Source organism: Scardinius erythrophthalmus, assembly GCF_964197995.2.
Source record: "Scardinius erythrophthalmus genome assembly, chromosome: 21".
Taxonomy (NCBI): Eukaryota; Metazoa; Chordata; class Actinopteri; order Cypriniformes; family Leuciscidae; genus Scardinius; species Scardinius erythrophthalmus.
The window spans coordinates 3740615-3764759 of record NC_138241.1 but is presented as its reverse complement, the minus strand read 5'-3'; the positions used below and the strand labels follow the sequence as shown (position 1 = coordinate 3764759).

The 24145-nt window shown below is 42.6% G+C and overlaps 1 protein-coding gene across 2 annotated transcripts in view; it reads left to right on the top strand.

The window, feature by feature from the left end:
- The window catches only part of col21a1 (collagen, type XXI, alpha 1), a 75410-nt gene that overhangs the window by 26024 nt on the left and 25241 nt on the right, over positions 1-24145 (top strand). For both annotated transcript variants that reach the window (XM_081350650.1, XM_081350649.1), the window contains exons 12-16: positions 1045-1098; positions 3012-3065; positions 3591-3644; positions 3733-3786; positions 4672-4725. In XM_081350650.1, coding sequence (XP_081206776.1) covers positions 1045-1098; positions 3012-3065; positions 3591-3644; positions 3733-3786; positions 4672-4725 — 270 coding nt within the window. The remainder of the gene's footprint in view (positions 1-1044; positions 1099-3011; positions 3066-3590; positions 3645-3732; positions 3787-4671; positions 4726-24145) is intronic.

Below are 24145 nucleotides of genomic sequence, written 5' to 3'. Positions count from 1 at the left end.
TTCAAGTTGAGAAGTTCAGCTGCAGTGAAGAAGGCTTCAGGGCGTCCCAGAGTGTCCAGCAAGCACCATGACTGTCTCCTCCTAAGGAGTCGGCTACAGAATCATGTTACCACAAGTGCAGAGCTTAATCAAACTTGGCAGCAGGTGGGTGTGAGTGCATCTGCACAGTGAGACCAAGACTTTTGGACAATCGCCTGGTGTCAAGACGGGCAACAAAGAAGCCACTTTTCTCCAAGAAAAACATCAAGGATAGACTGAAATTATGCAGGAAGTACAAGGATTGGACAGCAGAAGAATGATGTAGACTTTTTTTTCTGATGAAAGCCCCCTCCCGACTGTTTGGGACATCTGGAAAATCAATTGTCCATTAAAGAAAAGGTGAACTCTACCATGAGTCCTGTGTTGTGCCAACAGTGGAGCACCCTGAGAAAATCCATGTGTGGGGTTGCTTTTCATCCAAGGGAGTGGGCACTCTCAAAATTCTGCCCCAAAACACTGCCATGAATAAAGAATGTTATCAAAACGTCCTGCAAGATCAACTTCTCCCAATAATCCAGGAGCATTTGTTTCTGATGATCCATGCATTTTCAAGCATGATAGAGCACCATGTCACAAGGCAAGAGTGATAATGAAGTGTTGCGGAGATCATTACACTGAAATTTTGGATCCGTGGCCAGGCAACTCCCCGGATCTTAATTCCAAACTGTGTTCAGTCCACAAAGATGAGTGGACAAGCAGAAGTCCACAAATTGTGATCAACTATGATCAATAATAAGCCAAGAATAAATCGCCATCAGTCAGGATTTGGCCCAGATGCATGCCAGAGTGAATTGCAAGGTAATGAAGAAGAAGGGTCGACACTATATTGATTTTTTTGCATATAAAAGCCTTTAAAACGTATTAAATGCTTATTATAGTTTTCAAGGAGAGGACTTTGTGAAACACAAAAATTTGTCACTGCCAATTTTTTTGGCAATGGCTGTACAACCTTTATGTAGAATTTACTGAAATGATTTTTTTCAGTGTGTGTGTCTTTGTCTTTAGGGTGACAGCGGCATTCCAGGTTTACCCGGGCCACCTGGCAAACCAGGTGAAAAGGTCAGTTTTAACCCCTTACTAGACATCACCCATTTTGGCATGTGGGGCATAAACGACATACCCAAAATAAAAAGGTTGCTGCTCATAAGTCATTCTGCATAGACACATAATCAACATATATTTATACACATATATACTTAGCATTACCCCTTTCCCAAGTGCCAGGGTCCACGCCCCAAGATAGTGTTGGATCCTGAGCCACAGCCAAAGCAGTCCTGATGCAACAGGTGTGAAGAGGGGAAGGCTAAATGGTTTTGTGTTCGCCCCCCAACCCCTTGTTCAGTTCCGGGCGTTGGAAGCGTTATATTTGTTGCCAGTGCTGAGTTTGCCCCACCGGGTGGGTGCGTTATAGCAGATTAAAAAAACTAAAATAAAAAACAACCACCTTCATAAAAAGAGCACTTCTCCTCTTCTTCACAACAACACAAGCATGATCTTTCCACCCCAGTGCAACAACCTGCCGCTCATGAAACTCCCTGGCCCCTTGCCACCCGAAGCCAGACTTGGGGATTGAAAAAAATCTCCATGTTTTCAGTGCTGATGCGGTGGTGACGCGTTCATGTAACATGTAAAGGTGGCACTGCCAATAAAGCTCAAGCTTTCAAGCTTTCTATAGATATATTTCTCAGGTCTGTGAGGAAAGTAGGCTACCTTATACGCTGAATTTAGGTTAATTTATGAGACAAGCTCCAGTTCACGCACCAGCACCTCCATGTGGAATTATCTAACGTCTGCTATATTTACTATATTGCTATATTTCTTTTTTATTAAATCCAGGCAATTCACTTTAAAGAAAGGCTTTGAGCTTTCTGTTTGAGGTCTCTGTGAAAGTTTTAAAGCAGTCTTTTAGTGCCGCTTGTCACGTCCATAACATTGTTTTTTCCTCATAAATGCGAACACGAAAAATAAAATAAAATGAATATTTTATATTCTGTGGAGAGCCAACCCTTCTTCATCCGGTGGGTAGTATCACTTTTGGTTTGCGCAGTGTAATTCATAGAATTACTAAAAAATATTTTGCCACCTAAAAGTTAAAGATGTGTTGTGTCACGTCCGTAACGCATGTGTATTTCCCTCATATTAAATATAAAACGCATGTGTAGACTGATATTTTTCTAATGTCTGGACTTTATTAATGGAGTATGAATATATAAATAGACGTTTCCATATATTGGTTTTAAATGCATTTTCTGAGAATTTATATTTCAAGTTTTTACTGCAAATGTCACATCCATAACGCTGGAATTGCCCAATTTGAAAGAATTTATCCTCAACTAGTTTCGTGGTGTGGGTCTACGTATTTTATAATGTTAACTTCAAGTAATACTAATAGTAATTTAAAGATGTGGTAGCATTGGATCTGGACGGGAAGGATAACTCTAGGAGTTGGAAGGGGTGTGACGCGATTCTGCCTTCTCAAAACACAACAGCTAGGTTCGTGGATCTGAGTGTCACGATTTCGGTTTCATATCGCATATCGTTACAGCCCTACTATTTAAACATATAGCCTTTGGATCCTTACAGTAAATATGTAAGACTGAAGCATTTGATAACAAAGCAAGTGGAATGTATTTTAAAGAAAGATAACACAAGCACACAAAAAACAATTCCATGGTTTAAATGATAAAACAGTATACTGTTTAAAATGAAGACAACGTTTTGTGTATCCTGGCTGTCAAAGTAGAACATGTCTATAACTTGAGGTGATGTTCGCAGATGCCAAATAGTTTGTAGTGACATTCATATATTTTTATGCGTGATTTAGAATTGTCCAAATACTAGTTGAGGTCACTGTATGTACTGGTTTGACTTTGAACTCAATTTTAAATAAAGGTCACCCATATATTTTTAAAAAAATATATATATTTACACTGAAAATAAATGTTTTACATTATGTTATGTTTTCTCACTAGGGATCTTTTGGTACTCAAGGCATACAAGGACCACCAGGCAAAGATGGGCAAGTGGTATGGTTACTTTCCTCTTCATTTTCTTAACTCCATACAGAGCATAGAGCTTCCCCTTTTTATTTCCAGCTCTCAAACGAAGTTTTATTTATGCCTGTTGATATGAGAATGTGTTACACTTGACATTCAGGATAAATTTGGTAAATACTTCTCTATGACCAGTAATGCTTTGTGGTCTTGTTCTAAGACTGTTTGTAGAAACACTGACTCTGGATTTTTACTATGCCTCAGCTCTTCATTGGACATTTTCTTAGCCATCCTCATATCTATAATCCTTCTGAGACACTAGCTAATGAATAGCTGGGGCATTTCTTGCATCATATTGGTTACTGAATAAGTCCCTGTCCTGAAAAGTGCCGATACAATGTTGGAATGAAACATGATGTACTTCATGTTTAATGAGATGCTGGTATGGATAAATATATCACAAAACAAATCTGTTAATGACTTGAACAGCATTGCAACCTCATTCGTTTGTTGTGTTCCAATAACTTATTGCATTAACTGACATACTGTCCATCTTAGGGAGAAAAGGGGAGTAGAGGCCCTTCTGGTCCACTTGGATATCCAGGAGAGCCTGTATGTATATCACTCAATTTCTCTTAATTTTTGTAAGTGGTCAGTAATTATGCTTTAATGCCATTTGTGTGTGTGTGTGTTTATCAAGGGGGCACCTGGCAGGGATGGAAAAGACGGAATTCCGGGAGGAATTGGTCTAAAGGTCTGTACTGATCTAGTTCTTCTCACCGTAAAAAAAAAACCTGAACATATTTATTGGCTTCCTTGAACTGTGAACATGGACCATTGAGAATATTTGGCAAGCCCACTTCGAGGAGGATACGCAAGATCCTAAAATGCCGTATTATTTGACAGAATTGCATGAAAAATTATGGTAGTACAGAATCTCCTTATGGAAAGCCATAAAAAGGTTTGCACCATTGTTTCCTCTTTCATGCTGATCTACAGTATCTTTTTCCAGGCTTACAGATGGCTTATATTAAACCAAGCTGTTCGTCAACATCTTGGTGGTTGCCTATATGATAAATCCTGGATTATATGCTTAGTTTCAGATATTCTATAAACATGCACTACTCCATTAAAGTTTAGCTAGAGAAAAGTAATATACGCACCCTGGGCAGCTTATCAATGTCTTTACATAATTACAATCATTATGTTGACAAAATTGCCATGATTAGTACTTCTTGCTTACACACCTTCTTGTCTATCATACCCCTTTGCTTTAAGAGACATTAATAATGCTTTGCAGTGCCTCATGTTCTCAAAGTCATGAGACGCCAAGATCTGCAAAACACACGGTTGCTTTCTTGATTTGATTCCTAGCAGATTCAGTGGCATGCCATTTTTTCCAGCATCTTGTTTATAATAAAAAAAAGATGCATTTGAAGTGAAATGTAATGTTCCCCACATGAGTTTTAGGACAATTATGTCTCCCGAATTCCTTTTCTCCCGTGTGTAGCCTATTGTCTGCATCACCAAATTGAAATACACAAATATTGACTACTTTCCAATAAATTTCAAACACTCCTATCCAATAATAGTGCAAAGTTGCACTATTATTCTGACTATGTGATCTTTGTCTTTTCAGGGAGATCCAGGACCGCCTGGAATTCCTGGAGTGGATGGAAGAGAGGGACATCCTGTGAGTAGATCTTAAACCAGCTAAGATCATTGCCAGGTGTTGTAGTGGGTGGACTGCACTGAAGTGCAAGCTGTTAAATAATACCAGGCAGCATTTGAGCATAGCAACCCGTGAGAAATACACCCTTTTTACTGCATCTAATACAATTTCCCAGTTTGGCTCACTGAATTGACAGTGGCTAAGTCTTTGCACCTGGACAGGACAGAAGAATATTTCTATGTAGCCTTAGAAAAAACCATGAGTGACTCAGCAATGCAGTTCATCAGACTAGCGCTGGCAGTTGAACTCTTCTTTAGAGAAATGGGCTCTAAGAGCCATAGTTTTGTGGCTCTACTGGGTATAATGAAAGTCTGCTAACTGGAGCCATCTAGCTGGTCTTGGGATAAACAGCAAGCAGACTAAATGCATACAGTGTCTAAATGCATGCATGTCTCTCATTTTAGATGATTTAGGTCATTCTCAGCATTTGCTTCAGGATCCAGATTTTACATTGAACATCAAGTGGTTAACCCAACATAGTACAAAAATATATAGTACGAATAAATGGTACCAGATCATTATTCTGCGGACATTGCAACCATTCAAATCCAGAAAACAAGCGATATCCAAAGTGAATTGCAGAGGATGGCTCCTTCCTCTAGGCCATTTTTACTAAAACACAAAAAATTATGTCTAATAATCAATGAGTAACTGCAGTACTCATCACAAAGTCTTTATACTTATTAAAAAAATGTAGTCAAGTAGAGAGAAAACTTTGGAAATGTCAATGTTCTCCTTTAGCAGACAATACTTTTGGTCATGTACTGTACCTACAGTAATTAGTGAGATTCTATTCCAATTAATTCAGTACAATTAACTGAGTTTCAGTTTAATTTTAGTACTTTACTGGCATTACAGAAACAGAAATAGGCCTATGTTGGCAAAGATTGGGCATTGCACAGGTAATTGGTAATTGATAATTGGTGCTTAACTAGTTTTGGGGAAAAAATCATGCACTATATATATACATTAACACTCACTGTTCTACTTCTTGTACTATTCTTTTCCAAGGTCATTTTCAGTGACATGAGAATTTATATTCTCAAAGCAATGGAAGGTACTTTTTGCAACAAGTTTCCATGTTCTTTTACTGGTCCCTGCAGAGCAAACTCAGACCAAACATCTGCTTCCGCTTATCATGGAAAATGCCCAAGGTGGCTTTGTTGGATATGCTAAAATTGTAAAACATTGTTTATTTTGCTGTTCATTCATAAACCACCAACTGTTTATTACTGTTTATACTGAGGCTATTTAAATGAATACTACCTTTAGACCTTAAACAATGAATCATAAACATGCAATGGCCCCCAAAAAAATTATCAAAATTGGTAACACTTATTGTTGGTTCATGATATCTTATGCTTTACCTAATTGAACCTTATTGGAAATTGTTAAAGGATAATTAAACATTTACTCACTTAAATTAGATGATTTTCATTGCATTCAATGACAAACTTTAAAACTTAAAAAGAAAAACAATAAGCAAACGACAACCCTTTACACACATTGGCAATAGAATCCCCATTGGCTTGTAATTTTTTGTGTACTTGCCAGACTTAGCCGGCAGTGGCTTCTACTTAGTCATAAAAGCTTTAATTCCAAACTAATTCTGTCATTTTGACAGGAATATCTCTATCTCATTGCGTATGTGTCAGAGAAAGAAGCAGAGAGTGTGCTGTTAGCTAAGTCGGATGCCTACACACAGTTTACACTGCGTGAGGCTATAACTTTTCTCTGAACTAACCAACCAAATGGTGTCAGTGTGATTTTAGTGTATGACTGTGTTCAAAATCGCCACCTATATCCTCATTCACTATCCCCTATACATTACTCAACTAATTTAGTTCACTTGAAGGAGTGAATGAAAACGAGAGAGTAAATTCGGACACTGAGTGCGCCGAAAGGGCTGTTGCTTTTGCATAGTTTGTACTTGCTGTTTAATAATCATTAGAATTTTAGTAAACCGGCAGCTCCAGGAGTAATGAAAAGATTATCTTGAACTCTTGTCATGGATAAACCTTAATGAAACTATTTAATAATCAATTAAAAAGGAAGATATGCCTGTATGATATTATGCTGTAGCCACATTGGACCAGCGGTTGGGAAAATGGATAGATGGATGATTCAGCTGCGGGCGCCATCTTATGGTCAGACGTGGGAATTCATTCGGTGCATGACTCATAATGCATTATGGGTATTCTTTAGCTGTTGAGCGCACATCGCTTGTACACTCATTAGTGTGATGCATTATGGGATTGAATGAGTGCACTCAGGAACGTCCACTATGGTTTTGGATACCACTACAAATGGCTGTCCCCTCAAATACTGCCCTATTTAAGGGTATAGGGGGCGATTTCGGACACAGCCCATGTATGAATGCAGTTCCCCTCAAGTTCACACAGGTGTCCTAGCAGGGTAACGGGTAACGACAGGTGTAGTTCCTCACATTAACTTTGGACATGTTTCACTAACTTCTACCAAACAAAATGAGTCCAAATATTAAAACCTACTACTTTGATATATTTGAAAAACTTTGAAAAGTGTTGTTGTGTTAGCTTTAAAATAAATGGCACTTGTTATTTCATGCGTTTGTCAAAATATGTCTGGGGCCACGCCACTGTATATGTTAGCCTATATTACTGTGGATAATGTTCTATGCCCTGCTCAAGAAGGACCTGCCAATAACAATTTACAGCATAACATTTGCGGTACTGACGTCTAAACATTGTACTTGGCAATAGTTGCTTAAAACATTTATGCATTGATTCTTGTTTCACTTCAGTAAGACGATGTTCAGAAGGCACTGCCAAAATCCTGGCAGATGAAATCAAGACAGCTGTTTCTCAGATTCTTACAGACCTACAGCACAAAGAAAAAGCATATAAAGAAAGAAATACAGATAATCAGAACATCGCTAGTTTTAAAAGTGTTGGGGTGGAGGGAGGCCTTTCACAATATGCACATATACCAGGAGTCTTCAACGTTTTTCAGGGCAAGGAATCTTAGGCATCGTCTTAGAGAAACGGAGCAGGGACTCACGATACAAAATGTCAAACAAATCTACATATGAAGCATATAGCTTTCGATATTAACCAAAACCAACCCTACTGTGATAGTTATAATATGTTAAGACAATCAGAACTATGCACATTGTTGTTGCACATGCATCACTGTCTGTATATTACATTTCATTGTTAAAATTGAGGTGTATGCATCACAACAAATACACATGTTGTGATAAAAATCACAATCCATTGTTCACCATTGATATAATCACAATTATGTAAATGGTTTTTAATGGTATGGTACATTTTAGCCTAATTTTACTGTCAGGTGGACAATTAGACATTTACTAGAACTTTAGTTTCAAATTGACTAAAAATTCACATTTAAATTTTACTGTCAAATGGACAGTTAAGAATCAATCAAGGGTGCTTCTGAATTAGCAAGGGTACTCTTGTAAAGTGCAGATGTAATATGTAAGCAAGCAATGGCTCCATCATAACAAAAGTAGCAATGTACAGTGAGACATTTAAGATTATTTACAAGTCATTACTTTTACAAATTATTGGAATATAATTTTGTTTTTTAAATTCTATGAATCTATTAGTCTGCATTTACATTGCTTAATGCGTATCTATTTTGCCCTTTTTTTCTACATGCATTTATATGCAGATGACACTTCCAAAATTTTGCAGCATAAAATGGGCCATCAGTCCTCTTAGCAGCTTGAAAAAAAAAAAAACTTTTATTCAATGGATTATATACAGTATAACCGCAAAGTGTGCTCCCTTTATAATCACTAAAAAGCTGTCACTCATCTCATTCATTGTGATCTCACCAAGTTCCTTACTAATCGATGAATCTGTCTACACTGCACAATTAATCTCTTATTTATAGGGATGAAGTTGTGTATAAGAACGAAAACTGTTTGTGATTTTGCTACAGAAAAATGTTTTTTAGTTTATTTAGTCTGAAGGATGTTTCTCATTGGAAATAACAGGAGGATGTTGGTTAGAAGTCTATTATTAAATGCTAGAGATTCACACTCACAGTGTGTATCAGTGCAATGCCAGTCACAAAAAGTTACATGTTGACTGTGCTCTCTGCAGATGTTCATTCACTTTTTTTGTATTAAGCTGTTTTTGATTGTGGTGTACAGCAAACATTTCAAGTCATAACTCTTTATTATTTAGTTGTGTATAAGAGCGGCTTTGTATGTTACTAATTATTCCGAATATGTGTAAGGCCACAAGCATTATGTTTGTATGAGAGCTGCTGGTACATAATCCTATATTTTGGAACGAAAACTGTTTGTGATTTTGCTACAGCAAAATGTTTTTTTTTTTTTTTTTTTTGTTTTTTTTTTAGTCTGAAGGATTATGTTTCTCATTGGAAATAACAGGAGGATGTTGGTTAGAAGTCTATTATTAAATGCTAGAGATTCAGTAAATGAATACAAACTTCAGCATATATGCTGAAGTTTGTATTCATTTACTACAAGTATGCTGCTAGTACAGGCACACATTTATTTTCCTGTTGGTTCTTTGCAATGTTGGGACATATGCTGGCAAATCTAACCTTACAGTTGACTTGCCAAATCACCTCCATTTGTTTTATTAATAAAATGAATATAGGAAGTATTGGAAGTAAATTCTTTCTGGGTCATCATAAATACTTTGCTTTAAAACTACCAAGTAGTCACACACACACACACACACACACACACACACACACACACAAAAAAAAGATGCATCGACAATTGTTACCCTCTGAATCGTAATCGAATCGAATGATGAGGTGCTTAGAGATTCCCACTCCCAATATCGACCAAAATGTTCATATTGGCGCTTCCCTACTTATTTACATTGTGTCAAATGAGAGGTTAATGAGAGGATTCGCGAGTGTGCAGAAATCCAACTCAGTAAGCCAACTCAGCTCCTTGTTATTCTCCTTTCTGCAGACTTCAGTTCCAACCCTGCTCCAGCATTACTCAAATAACTGCCTTTTCCCTGTAGCGTTAATAGAGTGATTCTGACAATTAATTTAGCTCAAAGGAATTATTAATCAATTTATAGGGAATTCGAAAGAAGCACTTATTACGACCGAGCAAATGACTCATTCAGGGTTCATTTGAACCGGCCGTAACCATCCGCTCTGCAGCAGATATACATTTCCAAACTATAGTGAAACACTATAGTTAGCATGGTAACTTAGATCAGCAGTTTAAGACATTAAATTCGTAAGTACATAACACAAGTAACACTTCGCTTTAAAATACAAACAAGACTTTATTGATTATTCTAACACATAAAGCTAATACCTAACACAAACACACGCACACACACATTCATACGAGTTGCAGAAAGGAAGAGAGTGAGGAAAGAGTTTAAGAGTGAGATGATGAAATCTCAAGATTCTATGCACTAAGACATGACCTGAAGAACCATCAATCATTAATTTAACCCTTCTTAGGCGGGTTATTAAATCAATACAGTACACCAGTTCAGCTTTTAGTCTGGAGGTTACTTGCTTGTGTTGCATAGGGATTCCCTTTTTGTCTGCATAAAAGGGGGTTTCCTGGGTTTGTTCGTTGGTTGATGTCCTCGTGCTTGAATAGATGAATGGGGCGGCCAATCACGTGGTGTGCTGGCTGATGGGTTGAAAGTATTTGTCTGAAGATGGTTTTGTCGAATCGTGGAACGAAACTTTGCCGCAAAACTTAACTTAGAACCGAGACTCACAACGGAAAAGAAAAGAACTAAGAAAAGAAAGAAAATTGAGACGAGAGTAGTTAGATGGCTTGAATGAAGCTGTTGAACCCGTTCTTCTGATCTTGATTTGGGTTCTTTGTCTCTGCGCATCTACATGGTTACTTTTTCTTGAGAGAGAGCCCGTCTGGTTTATCTGTTCATCTCCCGCTGCATTTTTGTTCTGCACTAAACTTAAACTTTGTTCTGGTGTTAAGATTTTAAAGGGATACTCCACCGTTTTTTCATATTAAACTATGTTATTCCCTTATCTAAGACGAGTTGATACATACCTCTCTCATCTCAGTGCATGCACTTAATCGCTCTAGCGCGCGGTGATACTTTGAAAGCACTTAGCTTACCCCAGTATATTCAATGGTATCTAACAGCAATGAATTTAGAAGTGACCAAACACATCAACGTTTTCCCTATTTAAAAACAGTTACACGAGTAACTGATCCTCTTCCTCTCACTTCTGTCAATGGTGGAAAGAGGATCAGACGTGACTTTTTACTGCGCCGAGTCGAAGTACTTCCAAAAGTGCTGTTACGCCATTATAGTTATCCTTTTTAACCCGCTTAGAAAAACGCCACGTTTTATTTTGTGTCACCATACTTGGTCGTATAACTACTCGTGTAACTGTTTTTAAATAGGGAAAACGTTGATGTGTTTGGTCACTTCTAAATTCATTGCTGTTAGATACCATTGAATATACTGGGGTAAGCTAAGTGCTTTCAAAGTGTCACCGCGTGCTAGAGCGATTAAGTGCACGCACTGAGATGAGAGAGATATGTATCAACTTGTCTTAGATAAGGGAATAACATAGTTTAATATGAAAAAATGGTGGAGTATCCCTTTAAACTCAAATGTCCGCCCAGCCTCCTGGATCAGTTCTAACCAATTAGACATTGTCTTTATTTAGGAGGTGGCGTTCTCTTCACTTCTTATCATAAATCAAGCTTATCTGTGCTCTCCTTACTCTCTAAGCTCTAGCAGAGAGGAAAGAGGCCACAGTTTAGACATTATTACTATTAAGAATACAGAACATTTCACACAGATTTAACTCAAGCCATCTTTTGAATTAAGTACATACGATCATACTGATAGGAAGCATGACACACTTTCATTCAAGACCGATCACTTGTATGCTTGGTAACTTGTGTTAGGTGGGGTCCATATGTTGTGATCCCTACGGCGATCCCATATGTGTATTCTTCCATGGGTTGACTGACTCCCTGCTGCGAGCCCATGTCTTCCCTTGGCAGAGCCTGCTCTGCTGTCACTGACTGGTTGCATCTCCCTCCTGTTATCGGCTGGAGCCACCTCAGTGACTTTCCATATGTTGTACTGCCCGCTAAGTTCGCTCAGTCCATATGCGTATTCTCCACGTTACCTCCTTAGGGCAGGATGTGGCTTCCGCAGTGTATGCCTTCCAACGAAAGGTACGCTTTCCCAGTGGTCCTGTGGAACAGCAGTGACTTTCCTGGCCTAAGCCTTGTCCTAAATCCGCCTCAATATGCGGGAGGATCAGGAGGCTTTTGTCTAGGCACTGGAAGGTCATTAGCACTAGCAGCACTAGTGGCGTTTTAGTAGGGATCCCAATCACTCGACATGTCGACTAAGTCGTACGTGACCGACTGAAAGGGAACGTCTCGGTTACGCATGTAACCCTCGTTTCCTGAAGCTTACTAGTCCCACAGCTACTATTGCTGTACCACCGCTGACCGGGTTCCACTCGGCTCCTCAGCAAAAAACAACTGGTGTGTGCATCCACTTCTGTATTTATACCCGCACAGCAGGGCGGGGCGTGTGAAGCAATTCACACACGCCATGTCCATTGGCTCGTTTTTACAATATTCGAAGATGACAGGCTCCCTAGCGTGATCCCAATCAGTCGACACGTCGACTACGTCTCCGTTCCCTCCTTCAGGGAACGAGGGTTACATACGTAACCGAGACTATAATTTCAAGTAATACCTTGATTTGCTGGTTCAGGTGTGTTTGATTTGCTGTTGAATTAGCGGCCAATGAGCTTGCTGCTCAAACATTCAAATACTTGGCATTGTTTGCTGTTACTGTCTGCAGCGCGCTTTCAGAGCGCATCTGGAATCAACATCTAAGATAAGTAAAACATATTGTTTGGTCCAGTTATTAATTCCTAAATGGAGCAATCTTTACAAGTTTTAAACTAGCTTCATGTCAACAGTGCACAAGCGAATCACTGAAGCATATTGTATAAGCAGCAGTGTTTATTGTACATGTTTGTGCAGCAGTGGTCTATTATATGTCACTGCTGTTTTATATTAGTGGTGGGCAGATCGAGGCTCGTGGAACACTGAAACAGTTGAAGCAAATGTGCCCTATTGTGTCGAGGCTTCAAAACAATCCAACACCAGTCTCCACGGCGACCCCTAGTGCTCAGAACAGTGTAAATGCAAAAAAAAAAAAAAAAATGGCCTTATAAGATCATATAGGCTAATAAGATTATCAAGTGTCTATGTTATTTGATCAATTGCCGATAGATCTGCTTGTTTTGGGGAGGTTTTTGGTTCTATCCCTTCCTGTCTATTAGGGCTGTGCCTGTAAACTTGACAACCACACCACCGCGGTGGCTGAGTAGCACTAGCGGTGGTCCGCCAAAACACATTTTTTGTATGTGAATGCTGTTTTACATGAATATGTTGATTATATGATTATAATATTATGCACAAAGCTTTGTTTACAAAATAAATAATAGGTTAGCAATTAAATGTTACATCGCAGCCATGGAAACATTTGGATTCATGACGAATGAGAGAGCTGTGCGTGAGCCAATAAATTTAAGCTTTGTCGACTTTGTATTCTGTTTTGCAATCTGGTCACCCGATCATCAGTGAATTTAACAATATTCCATTAGTTATTCAACTGAACATGGAATCTCTCGTTTCTTTTCCCAAATCTTCCATCACGTCTCACCCATTTTCGCAGGGGATTATAAACGTTTCTTCCTTTTGGTTTGCGTTTAATTAGGCCTATTATATTCGCATTCTTTACTGTGGTAAAGTAGAAAAACGCTGTAGGACAGATAGCCTACCTTTTTACTTGCACGTCAAATTCTTTTTAACACAGTTTGTGCTTGTTATTAGACATGGTAAGGCGTGTCAAGTTTATTTGTAAACCGTTTTCACACAAGCGGGAGATTTTAGTTTCACTATCTCTGGCAGTGCAAAATCAAAAAGATTAAATGCCTTGCCCCTTGTGGAAGATAAAATTCGCTCTTCAGAACTTTTACAACAAGTTTCAGTTGCTTGGAACATCAGGAGAAAACACACAGCAGTGTCTGGAATGGTATTCACAGTAGCAAGTCTCGGTACTTGCTCTGGAGCACAGCAGCAGCGTAGCAGATCTATTCCATCAAGACCAAATACATCATCATTACCACATCCATTACCATGACAATCTATATTACCATAGTAATCTCCCAAGTTGTCGTTATTATTCGATTATGTCGAATTATTGGTGATTCCTCACAGTAAAACACTTCTCATAACAAGTACTCTCCTTTGCATGCTTTTGTGAATAAGGCATTTTTAGTCCTGATTTTTATAGTTTACTGACTTCAGGCAAATACAAGTCTGCTTATCTACTGTCCTGATTATTTTTTTAAGGCTCATTGCTGATTTTTTTTTTTTTTTTTTTTCACTAATACAAAAATAGAATGCAGAGCTTGAACAGCTGTAAAACTTGGAAGTGAAGGAAATGTTTTCTGCAGACTACATGGAAGCGCACATACATCATGAAGAGGAAGCATTCAAAGAGGAAATGTGCTTGACCACAGAGATGCTTTATAAAAGATAGAATGACGAATCCTGGCCCATCTTGACATGTTCTGCAGTTAACCTAAACTTTCCAGAGATCTAAAATGTCACGCTTTCTAAAAGTAGCAAATACAGCCATCAATCTGTGCAATGGTCTGTATTTTGGATTTTGAGAAAGTTTGTTCTTCATTTTTGTTCTTTTTTTATCATGCAAACAAAGTAACCTAGCCAGTAAAACATTAGGCTATACAAACACTTTCCAGGGGAAACAGGACAATCCGGATGTGTGTACATAACATAAAATCTGTCCCTACATTTTGCGAAATGATGTAAGAGTCAGTCGTAAGTAACAAGGTGCATGCTTTGCACAGAGAGGGTCGATCAGGGGCTCTTCTGCCGGGAACGATAGTTTGTTTGCACTGGATTTTATTGGTGGGGCCACTTGCACTATAACATTTATACTAGCATACTGTTATAGCATAAATATGTTGGCCCATCTTGACAATACAAAGCTAGGGTGAACTAGGTGGTTGCCAGATCATTACTCTGTGGTTGCTTATTAGGCCAAGTCAAGAAGATTTCACACCCAAGTCTCTGAAATTCTGCAGTAGAAGTGTCTTGTATCCTTCCCTTAGTGCAGTATTTCTCAATGGCTGTGTTCAAAATGACATACTATCATCCTACTCTATTTCTGCAGTATTCAGTAGTGTGCGTTGTATCCAAATTTTCTGTATGCATGTGTAACGGAAGCCAGCTGCATGTAAACCTCACTCCCCTGGCCTCAGGAGGTGTGTTAATGACTGACGCTAGAGGCTGCGTTCTTTAGCGTCTTTGTAAGCACACCCGCCTCCCATGCTTGAAACGCCAGGTTTGAATCCCGTTTGGAGCAGGGCGAGTAGAACCGGAGGGGTTACACATGGAATACCTGGATGACCTACTATATTTGCCAGCATCTGCTAAATGCAACTCAAGAACACTGAAATCGACATGGAAGCCGTGTTCAAAATGGCATACCACCATACAACCAGTGGCGGATGCAGAAAGTGGATGATGGGTAGGCCTCTAAAAGTGTGGGTGGGCCAGAATAATTTGCATCACCCCATGTTTTTTAACCAGCTTACTTTGGAAGAATTTTTTTTTGACGGACTGGTCCCTGTGCGGCACTATAATCGCCCATGACTTAAAGGTGAAGTATGTAGACTAATATAAAGATTAAACATGTCATGGACACGTCAAAGCAAACGGGGTATTGCATTGCAAGGTGCTACAATTAACGCTTCAATAGCCTACAACATTTCCATGCACTCGTTCATTAAGACAAATGTTCCAGTTTATTAAGTTTCATTTGATGTGTCCAGTGTGAACAGCCTCAAATAGTTGTCGCGCGTCATGTGCAGATATGTTGGATGGATTTATTATAAGCGCGATGCTCGCGTTTGCTCTAGAAAGAGTGTTGCCTATTTAATTGCTTATTCATGACATATAGCTACACTGATAAAAGTAGTGATGGGCGATTCCGAAACACTGCTTCATGAAGCTTCGAAACCTTTACGAAATATTTAGTTTCGAATCAGTGGTTTAGAGCGCGTATCAGATTTCAAGGGTTTGCCACTGGGGGGCGATGATCTGTAAAGACATGAATAATGCAGATTCACTGAGATTGCCCCCCAGCGGCGAACCACTGAACAAGTCTCTATTTGTAGACGTCTACATTTGTAGACGTTTTAATGTGACATTGGTATAATTAAAATTACTATTATTAAATTTACTTCAGAGGTGTTCAGGGTTAGTTTACTTCAGAGGTGTTCAGGGTTAGTTTACTTCAGAGGTGTCTATTGACGAGGCTCTAATGGGACAGATTGTGCAAAATATTATATATAGTTATATCGATATATAAAGCAACATTGAAACATGCTAATGCTAATTTTATTATAATATATAACTTGGCTATATAATTTTCATCTCACACATAGTTGATTTGCATTCAGACATTTTTTATTTATTTATTGCAACAGGACGTTTTCTATGCTATAATGTATTTTTATAATAAAAGATATGATATGAAATGATACATCTTACCTTTCAAGTAATGTGGAAGCAAAATGACAAAAAAAAAACTTATACAGACATGTTATCTTTGCAAGCACAGACTGTATTTAGTTTAATCATTCTGCTTTTTATTATATAATTAGCATCAAACAAACAATACAGTTCTTATTCACAGTGATTAAAGACTATTAAACTAATATTTCAAAATGATTGAACAACCACCAAATAGGTGGCGATATGCACTAAGTGTGTAAAACAGCATTTAACGAAAGAAGTAGTATGGCGTGCTTCTTAATGTCCGTTTCCATGGTGACTCGTCGATTCGTCGCTCTTTTGAGAATTTATGGTGTGTCAACCATGTCCATGAACATACTCTGAGTTGCATGAACTTACTCCTGGACGCTTTTTTGGAACCAGCATACCTCGAGTAAGCAAGGTTCCCTTTCGTGGTCACTCCGAGTTAAGTCGGATGACGACGATTGGGGTTTCGCTTAGAAGCCTATCACCTTCGAGTATATAAAACGAGCCAATGGCAATGAAATGCCATGGGTCTGCGGAATTTGCATAGCGTAACTCCGCCCGCCGCAGGGGGTATATAAGGAAGTACGCTGGCAGAATGCAGATGTTTTTTCGCTTCGGAGCCGAGAACTTCTCCACTCCTGCAAGCCAAATATTCTGAGTTTATCTTCTCATTCCCTTCGAGACGAGCGAACTCTCCGGTGTTGGTGTGACGGCGATTTCAGCGAGTGCTCACTACCCTGCTGATCTGCTCAGTGATCTGACAGATAGTGTGTTTCTCCCTGTTCGCAAGAGCATTGCACGCGACACGTATTTTTAAAGATGCCTCGCCCGTGCACTTCTGGTTGCGGTCGCGACATATTCTTTTCTGATGGGCACAATCTCTGCTTAGCGTGTTTGGGCGTTGATCACGCTAAAGCAGCGTTTGTGGATGACTCATGTTCCCATTGCGGGAACATGACCATCTCCATGCTGCGGTCGAGACTCAATGAGCTCGTCAGAGCGAGAGTCCCCTCATCCACACCCCGATCTACGGTCTCCCCGAGAGGCTGTACTTCGGCTGGTGGCCAGGGTGACCTGAGGGTGACTGTGTGGGACATACCGCCGACACGTCAACGGTCCACACACCCCTCTTCAGCATCGGTACCCGCGAGTGTCCAAACCGAAACCGCTGGTCCCTCTACGGAGGCCCCGCGCGTTTCGTTTGGCGCTCCAGAAGAGGATACGATGTCGATCGCTGCATCACAAGGTGGGCGTGAGTCCTCGGGAAGTGAGGATTTGGCTGTGTTGCCGCCCTCGGGCGTGTCAGCATTGCCCGAGTCTGATCCCGAGCTGACTGCCATGCTTTCCCGGGCAGCCGCGGCCATTGGATTAGAGTGGTCCCCGCCACCAGATCCAGTGCGCTCGCGGCTGGATGATTGGTTTTTGGGAGCGGCCGCTGACACCCGTCGCCGCCCAACCCCAATACCATTCTTCCCGGAAGTGCATGAGGAAGTCACGCGGTCCTGGAAGGCTACCATGTCCTCCCGCGATCGTTCGTCGGCTTTCTCCGCCTTTCCTCCCCTCGATAGAGCTGATGCTTGTGGGTACACTGGGATTCCCACGGTTGAACGTTCTGTCGCGATGCAGCTGTGTCCGGCAAGCGCTTCATCACGTGGTGATCCTAAGCACCCGTCCAAAGCCTGTAGATTCTCGTCTACCATGGTGGCGAAATCCTACAGAGCGGCGGGACAGGCAGCTGCCTCTTTGCATGCCATGGCCATCTTACAGGTCTACCAGGCCAAGATGCTTCGTGACATGCACAAGGGTAGGACAGACCCAGGGCTCTTTGATGAGCTGCGTGCCGCCACCGACCTCGCTCTCCGGGCGACGAAGGTGACCGCGCGCTCCCTGGGTTTGGTGATGTCCACAGCTGTGGTCCAGGAGCGACATCTCTGGCTGAACCTGGCCGATATGCGTGAGCCCGAGCGGACTCGTCTGCTTGACGCTCCCATATCCCAGGCCGGCCTTTTCGGCGGTGCAGTCGAGGACTTTGCCCAACAGTTCTCGACTGCCCAGAAGCCGACTGAGGCGATTAAGCACATCCTGCCCCGACACTCCGCTGCTCAGCCGTCGGCACAGAATCCTCAGCCTGCTCGCCGCCGAGGGCGCCCTCCCGCGGCTCCCGCCCCTCCCGCACGGCCCCAGCAGCAGCCTTCATCTGGGCCGCGTCGTGGAGGAAGCCGTAGGAAGGCGCCACAGCCCTCTCCAGCCCCGCAGCCCGCTAAACGCCAGGCTAAGCGGCGCTCCTGAGACGGGCAGCTCAGGATTGGCATTCTTTTCTGTTCAGGAGCTGGTAGCAGGGCTACTCCTTCCCCCGGTGGAGGGCCGGGGGAGAATCTTTTGTTCTCCACTCCCCGCTGCTCGTCCAACGACGAGCAGTACCCTAATGTGGTTAAAGACAGAATCGAATCCCCCAATCCTGAGCCAACAGAGCCCGAGGGCCACAGTGTGCGCCACCCTCGGGTCCCGCCACTGCCGCCCTCCTCTGTTCCAGAGGTGCGGGATGACAGCACGCGCCGCCCACGGGCCACGCTCCTCTCATCCCCCTCTGTCGCCAGACCCCTGCCAGAGCACGCCCCCGTGGGACGCGCGCCCTCCCCTGGCCTCCTCTGGCAGGATGCGGTTAATGACCGTGCCCCCGCACAGGGCCGCTATGCCACCCTCGCCGGTGCCGGTCATTCCGCCTCGCTGCCCCACCGACGGTACGTCTGTGGTTCGTATGACCCCGCTGGTGCACTTTCTGGAGGCCTGGCTAGAGCTTCCCAGACTGTCCCGCTGGGTCGCGAGAACCATCAGACTCGGCTACGCGATTCAGTTCGCGATATCTCCTCCCCGCTTCAGGGGAGTCCGCTTCACTATGGTCGGTGGCAATGCCCCTGTCATGAGAGCGGAGGTCGCCACCCTACTGGCGAAGGGTGCGATCGAGATTGTCCCTCCAGCCGAGATGGAGTCCGGCTTCTACAGCCCTTACTTCATTGTACCCAAGAAGTCCGGTGGGTTACGGCCAATCCTCGACCTGCGCGTCTTGAACCGCTCCCTTCACAGGCTGCCGTTCAAGATGCTAACGGCCAAACACATCCTCCAGTGTGTACGGCCGCAGGATTGGTTTGCAGCGATCGACCTGAAGGACGCCTACTTCCATGTCTCCATTTTACCTCGACACAGACCGTTTCTACGGTTTGCTTTCGAGGGGCAGGCATACCAGTACGCGGTTCTCCCTTTCGGGCTAGCCCTGTCTCCTCGCGTCTTTACGAAGGTCGTCGAGGCAGCCCTTGTTCCCCTCCGGGAACACGGGGTTCGCATCCTGAACTATCTCGACGACTGGCTAATCCTAGCTCACTCTCGAGACCAGGTTTGCGAACACAGGGACCTAGTGCTCCGGCACCTAGCTCGTCTGGGCCTTCGGGTCAACTGGGAGAAGAGCAAACTCTGCCCCGTGCAGAGGATCTCTTTTCTCGGTATGGAGATCGACTCGGTCGCCATGTGCGTGCAGCTTACGAGCGAGCGCGCGCAGTCACTGCTGACTTGTCTTCGCCAATTCGATGGCAAGAGTGCGGTTCCACTGAAACTATTTCAGAGGCTCCTGGGGCATATGGCATCCGCAGCCGCGGTAACGCCGCTGGGATTGCTTCATATGAGACCGCTTCAGCTTTGGCTTCGCGATCGAGTCCCGAGGTGGGCATGGCAACACGGCACGCTTCGAGTTCCAGTGACTCCAGCCTGCCGTCAGACCTTCACCCCGTGGTCGAACCTCAAATTTCTACGGGCCGGAGTGCCCTTAGAACGAGTTTCCCGGCATGTTGTTGTATCAACAGATGCCTCCACTGGCGCACAGCTGGCCGTGGGGCCTACGCAAGTATGCGTTTCCCCCAGTGAGCCTTCTTGCGCAGACTTTGCGCAAGATCAGGGAGGACGAGGAGCAGGTCATTTTGGTTGCCCCGTATTGGCACAACCGGACCTGGTTCTCCGAACTAGTACTCCTCGCGACAGCACCTCCCTGGCCAATTCCTCTGAGGAAGGACCTCCTTTCTCAGGGACGGGGCACCCTTTAGCACCCTCGTCCCGATCTTTGGAACCTCCATGTGTGGCTCCTGGACGGGACGAGGCAGGTTTGAGTACCCTACCACCTGCGGTGGTGGCTACCATCACTTCCGCTAGAGCATCGTCCATGAGACATCTCTATGCGTTGAAGTGGAACCTCTTCGTCAACTGGTGTTCTTCTAAACATCAAGAACCCACGAAATGCCCCATCAGTGTCGTGCTTTCCTTCCTGCAAGATGGGTTGGAGCGAAGGCTGTCTCCCTTCACCCTGAAGGTGTATGTTGCCGCCATTGCCGCACATCACGAAGCAGTTGATGGTAAGTCTCTGGGGAAGCACGACCTGATCGTTAGGTTCCTGAGGGGAGCGAGAAGACTGAATCCTCCTCGTCCTCCCCTCGTACCCTCTTGGGACCTCTCAGTGGTACTAACTGCCCTGCAGAGTGCTCCATTTGAGCCTTTGCAATCAGTAGAGCTTAAGTTCCTGTCTATGAAGACAGCGCTCCTGGTTGCACTGGCCTCCATCAAGAGGGTAGGGGACCTGCAGGCATTTTCGGTTGACGAAGCGTGCCTGGAATTCGGGCCGGCTAACTCTCACGTGATCCTGAGACCCCGGCTTGGATACGTGCCCAAGGTTCCTACCACACCCTTTCGAGACCAGGTAGTGAACCTGCAAGCGCTGCCCTTGGAGGAGGCAGACCCAGCCTTGGCACTGCTCTGTCCAGTACGCGCCCTCCGTGCTTACGTAGACAGGACGCGGTGTTTCAGGACCTCAGACCAGCTCTTTGTCTGTTATGGTGGGAAGCTGAAGGGAAAGGCTCTCTCAAAGCAGAGGCTATCTCACTGGATAGTGGATACCATTGCTTTGGCATACCAGCAGCAAGGTCGTCAATGCCCCCTTGGTGTGAAAGCCCACTCCACTCGTAGTGTGGCTTCCTCTTGGACTCTAGCGCATGGCGCCTCGCTAACAGACATTTGTAGAGCTGCAGGCTGGGCGACACCCAACACATTCGCGAGATTCTATAATCTCCGAGTAGAGCCAGTTTCTCTCCACGGACGGGATACGTGCGATTTTCTTCTCAGGTGAGTCTGATAAGCTCTGAGTTCCTCCAGCACTGCTTACGTCAACGCCTGACTTATGCCATTTTGCCATAATGCAGCTTTTGCGCTTGACTAGGTGCCTCCATGTGCATGGTCCCCCTCTGGGCGACCCCCACATGTGTATTCCACTGTAAGTCTCCTTGTGAGCGTGTGTCTTTCCCTTGGCAAGCCCTTGCCACCCCTGGGGTTTAAAAATTTCACCTGCGGCTGGTCACCCCAGTGATATTCCATATGCATCCCTCTGGGTCATATGTGTATTCTAAGTCCCCCCCATCAATGGCTGGGCATAATTGCATATTTCTCTCTCTGGAGATATGCTTCCCAGTGTACCTTGGTATCCCTGTGTTAAGTAGGACTCCTTCGTTCGTGCTAGTCTCACAACAGGGAGTTCAGACTTACGCAGGGCACTGGAAGACAGCCGAGGTGGCGTGATTAGACTGGAACCCCAATCGTCGTCATCCGACGTAACTCGGAGTGACCACGAAAGGGAACGTCTCGGTTACGGATGTAACCCTCGTTCCCTGAGTGGGAACGGAGACGTTACGTCTTCCTGCCACTTCCGCTGTACCGCTGAAAAACGCCTGGGTCCAGTCTCGACTCCTCAGCGAAGACATATCTGCATTCTGCCAGCGTACTTCCTTATATACCCCCTGCGGCGGGCGGAGTTACGCTATGCAAATTCCGCAGACCCATGGCATTTCATTGCCATTGGCTCGTTTTATATACTCGAAGGTGATAGGCTTCTAAGCGAAACCCCAATCGTCGTCATCCGACGTAACGTCTCCGTTCCCACTCAGGGAACGAGGGTTACATCCGTAACCGAGACGTTTGGTTTAATCAACCGACAGTTCAGGGTATGTTTGACAGTAAGATAACCTTGCTTTCTGGAAAACACCCCTGCCATTGCTAATCCGCTTACATTTCAGAAAACATTTTGGTCACAAATATTAAATGCAAATCATGCCACGGCGGGCCAGACAAAAAAAAAAAAAAAAAAAAAAAAAAAAAAAAAAACTACCTATAGCTTACCTTGTATGGTTGATGTCTGTTCTAAACAAGTCGCAGTCGGCTGGGCTTTGAATTTAAGATGTTGATAATATCGTCGTAATTCAAATGATCTGCGTAATTCACATTTCTTAAATGTGTCATAGATAGTGATTAAGCCATTGTTGTATAACATAAAAAGGGCGCTGCTACTGCTAATTGGAATCCGAATATTGGCGCGAAGAAGAACATAACATTACTATACGGACGTGACGTAACTGAAGAGACGAATTTGCATATTCGTATTAATATTAGGACAGTGTTCTAATGCAAGACAAAACAAATCACATTTAAAATAATTCATGCGGAATTGTCAAAGTTAAGAAAATTGTATTACAATTAGGTATGTCCCTGGATCTGACAGGGTGGGCAAGATGTCCAACTATATTGCAGAATGCAATGTGGATATTGTGAATAGTATTTGAATTTTCTGTATGCATGGAATTCCCAGATTATACTCCATTTGCTGAAATCTAATGTATGCATCTGAGGACACTGTTTCCCACAACGCAACGCACTCAATGTAATGAAATAATTATAAATGTAACACTTTTATAATTGCACACGTTACTTTACAGTACAGACTAGCTGATTCTGAAAACACCATTGTTAGTACGTAGCACATGAATTGTACTTTAATCTCTACTACCGCACGCTTCCAATCAAGCCGATTGAAGTCACCCTTATTTAGACAGCGCATTATACAATATAGATTTCAACGCAGCTTTTTTGTCAGTGATAAACAGGAAAATAATGATTCTGAGTTCAATGCTTCAACAGAGCTCTAGAAAGAGCGTCATTATTCAGCTGAAGTCTGTTTAGTATTGATTCAAAACCGTTCAATAACTGTAAAGTTAATCAATTATGAAGTGAGTTCAATTCAGCTATAAAGCATCATTGTTTAGTAGTACGATCAATTGAACCCTTTGTAAATTAACGAGACCTTTGACCACTTAGGCTATTTAGACCATTACGTTCAATATAAATTAATCTTTCTAATTTTTGTGTTGTCATACCAAGACAACCAGAGACAAAAGTGTGCCAAAATAAACAATAGTAATGGTTTATGGTCTATAAGTCAAGTGTATCTGTTGTACAGTAGTTCTTTTGATCACGAAGCGCTCGTGGCCATATTGGCTTGGAACAGAATCTTATAATGATACATTCCCGCAACGATTACAGGTCTCGCAATGAAAGTCAATCTGTTTTGGGAAAACAAGTGCTTCTTAGTAATGTATCTGATTTATCTAAAACTTCAAATTATAATTTTGTTACTGACTGGGTTGAGTTAGTCCTATGAAATATTCTCTTGACAAATAGGCCCAAAACCATATATTAGCACATCAATAACTTTTTTATGCAGACAAAATATAGCGCAAAATATTATTTTGTCAAGCAAAATCAAATCGAATCAACTGATTTTAAGTGAAAAACATGATTTAATTTGGCCAAATCATCTTGACTTTACACCAACAAACAGGAAAACAGAAATAGGATTTCAAACCACATACGAATGTAGCTCAAAACAGATTTTTAAAAATC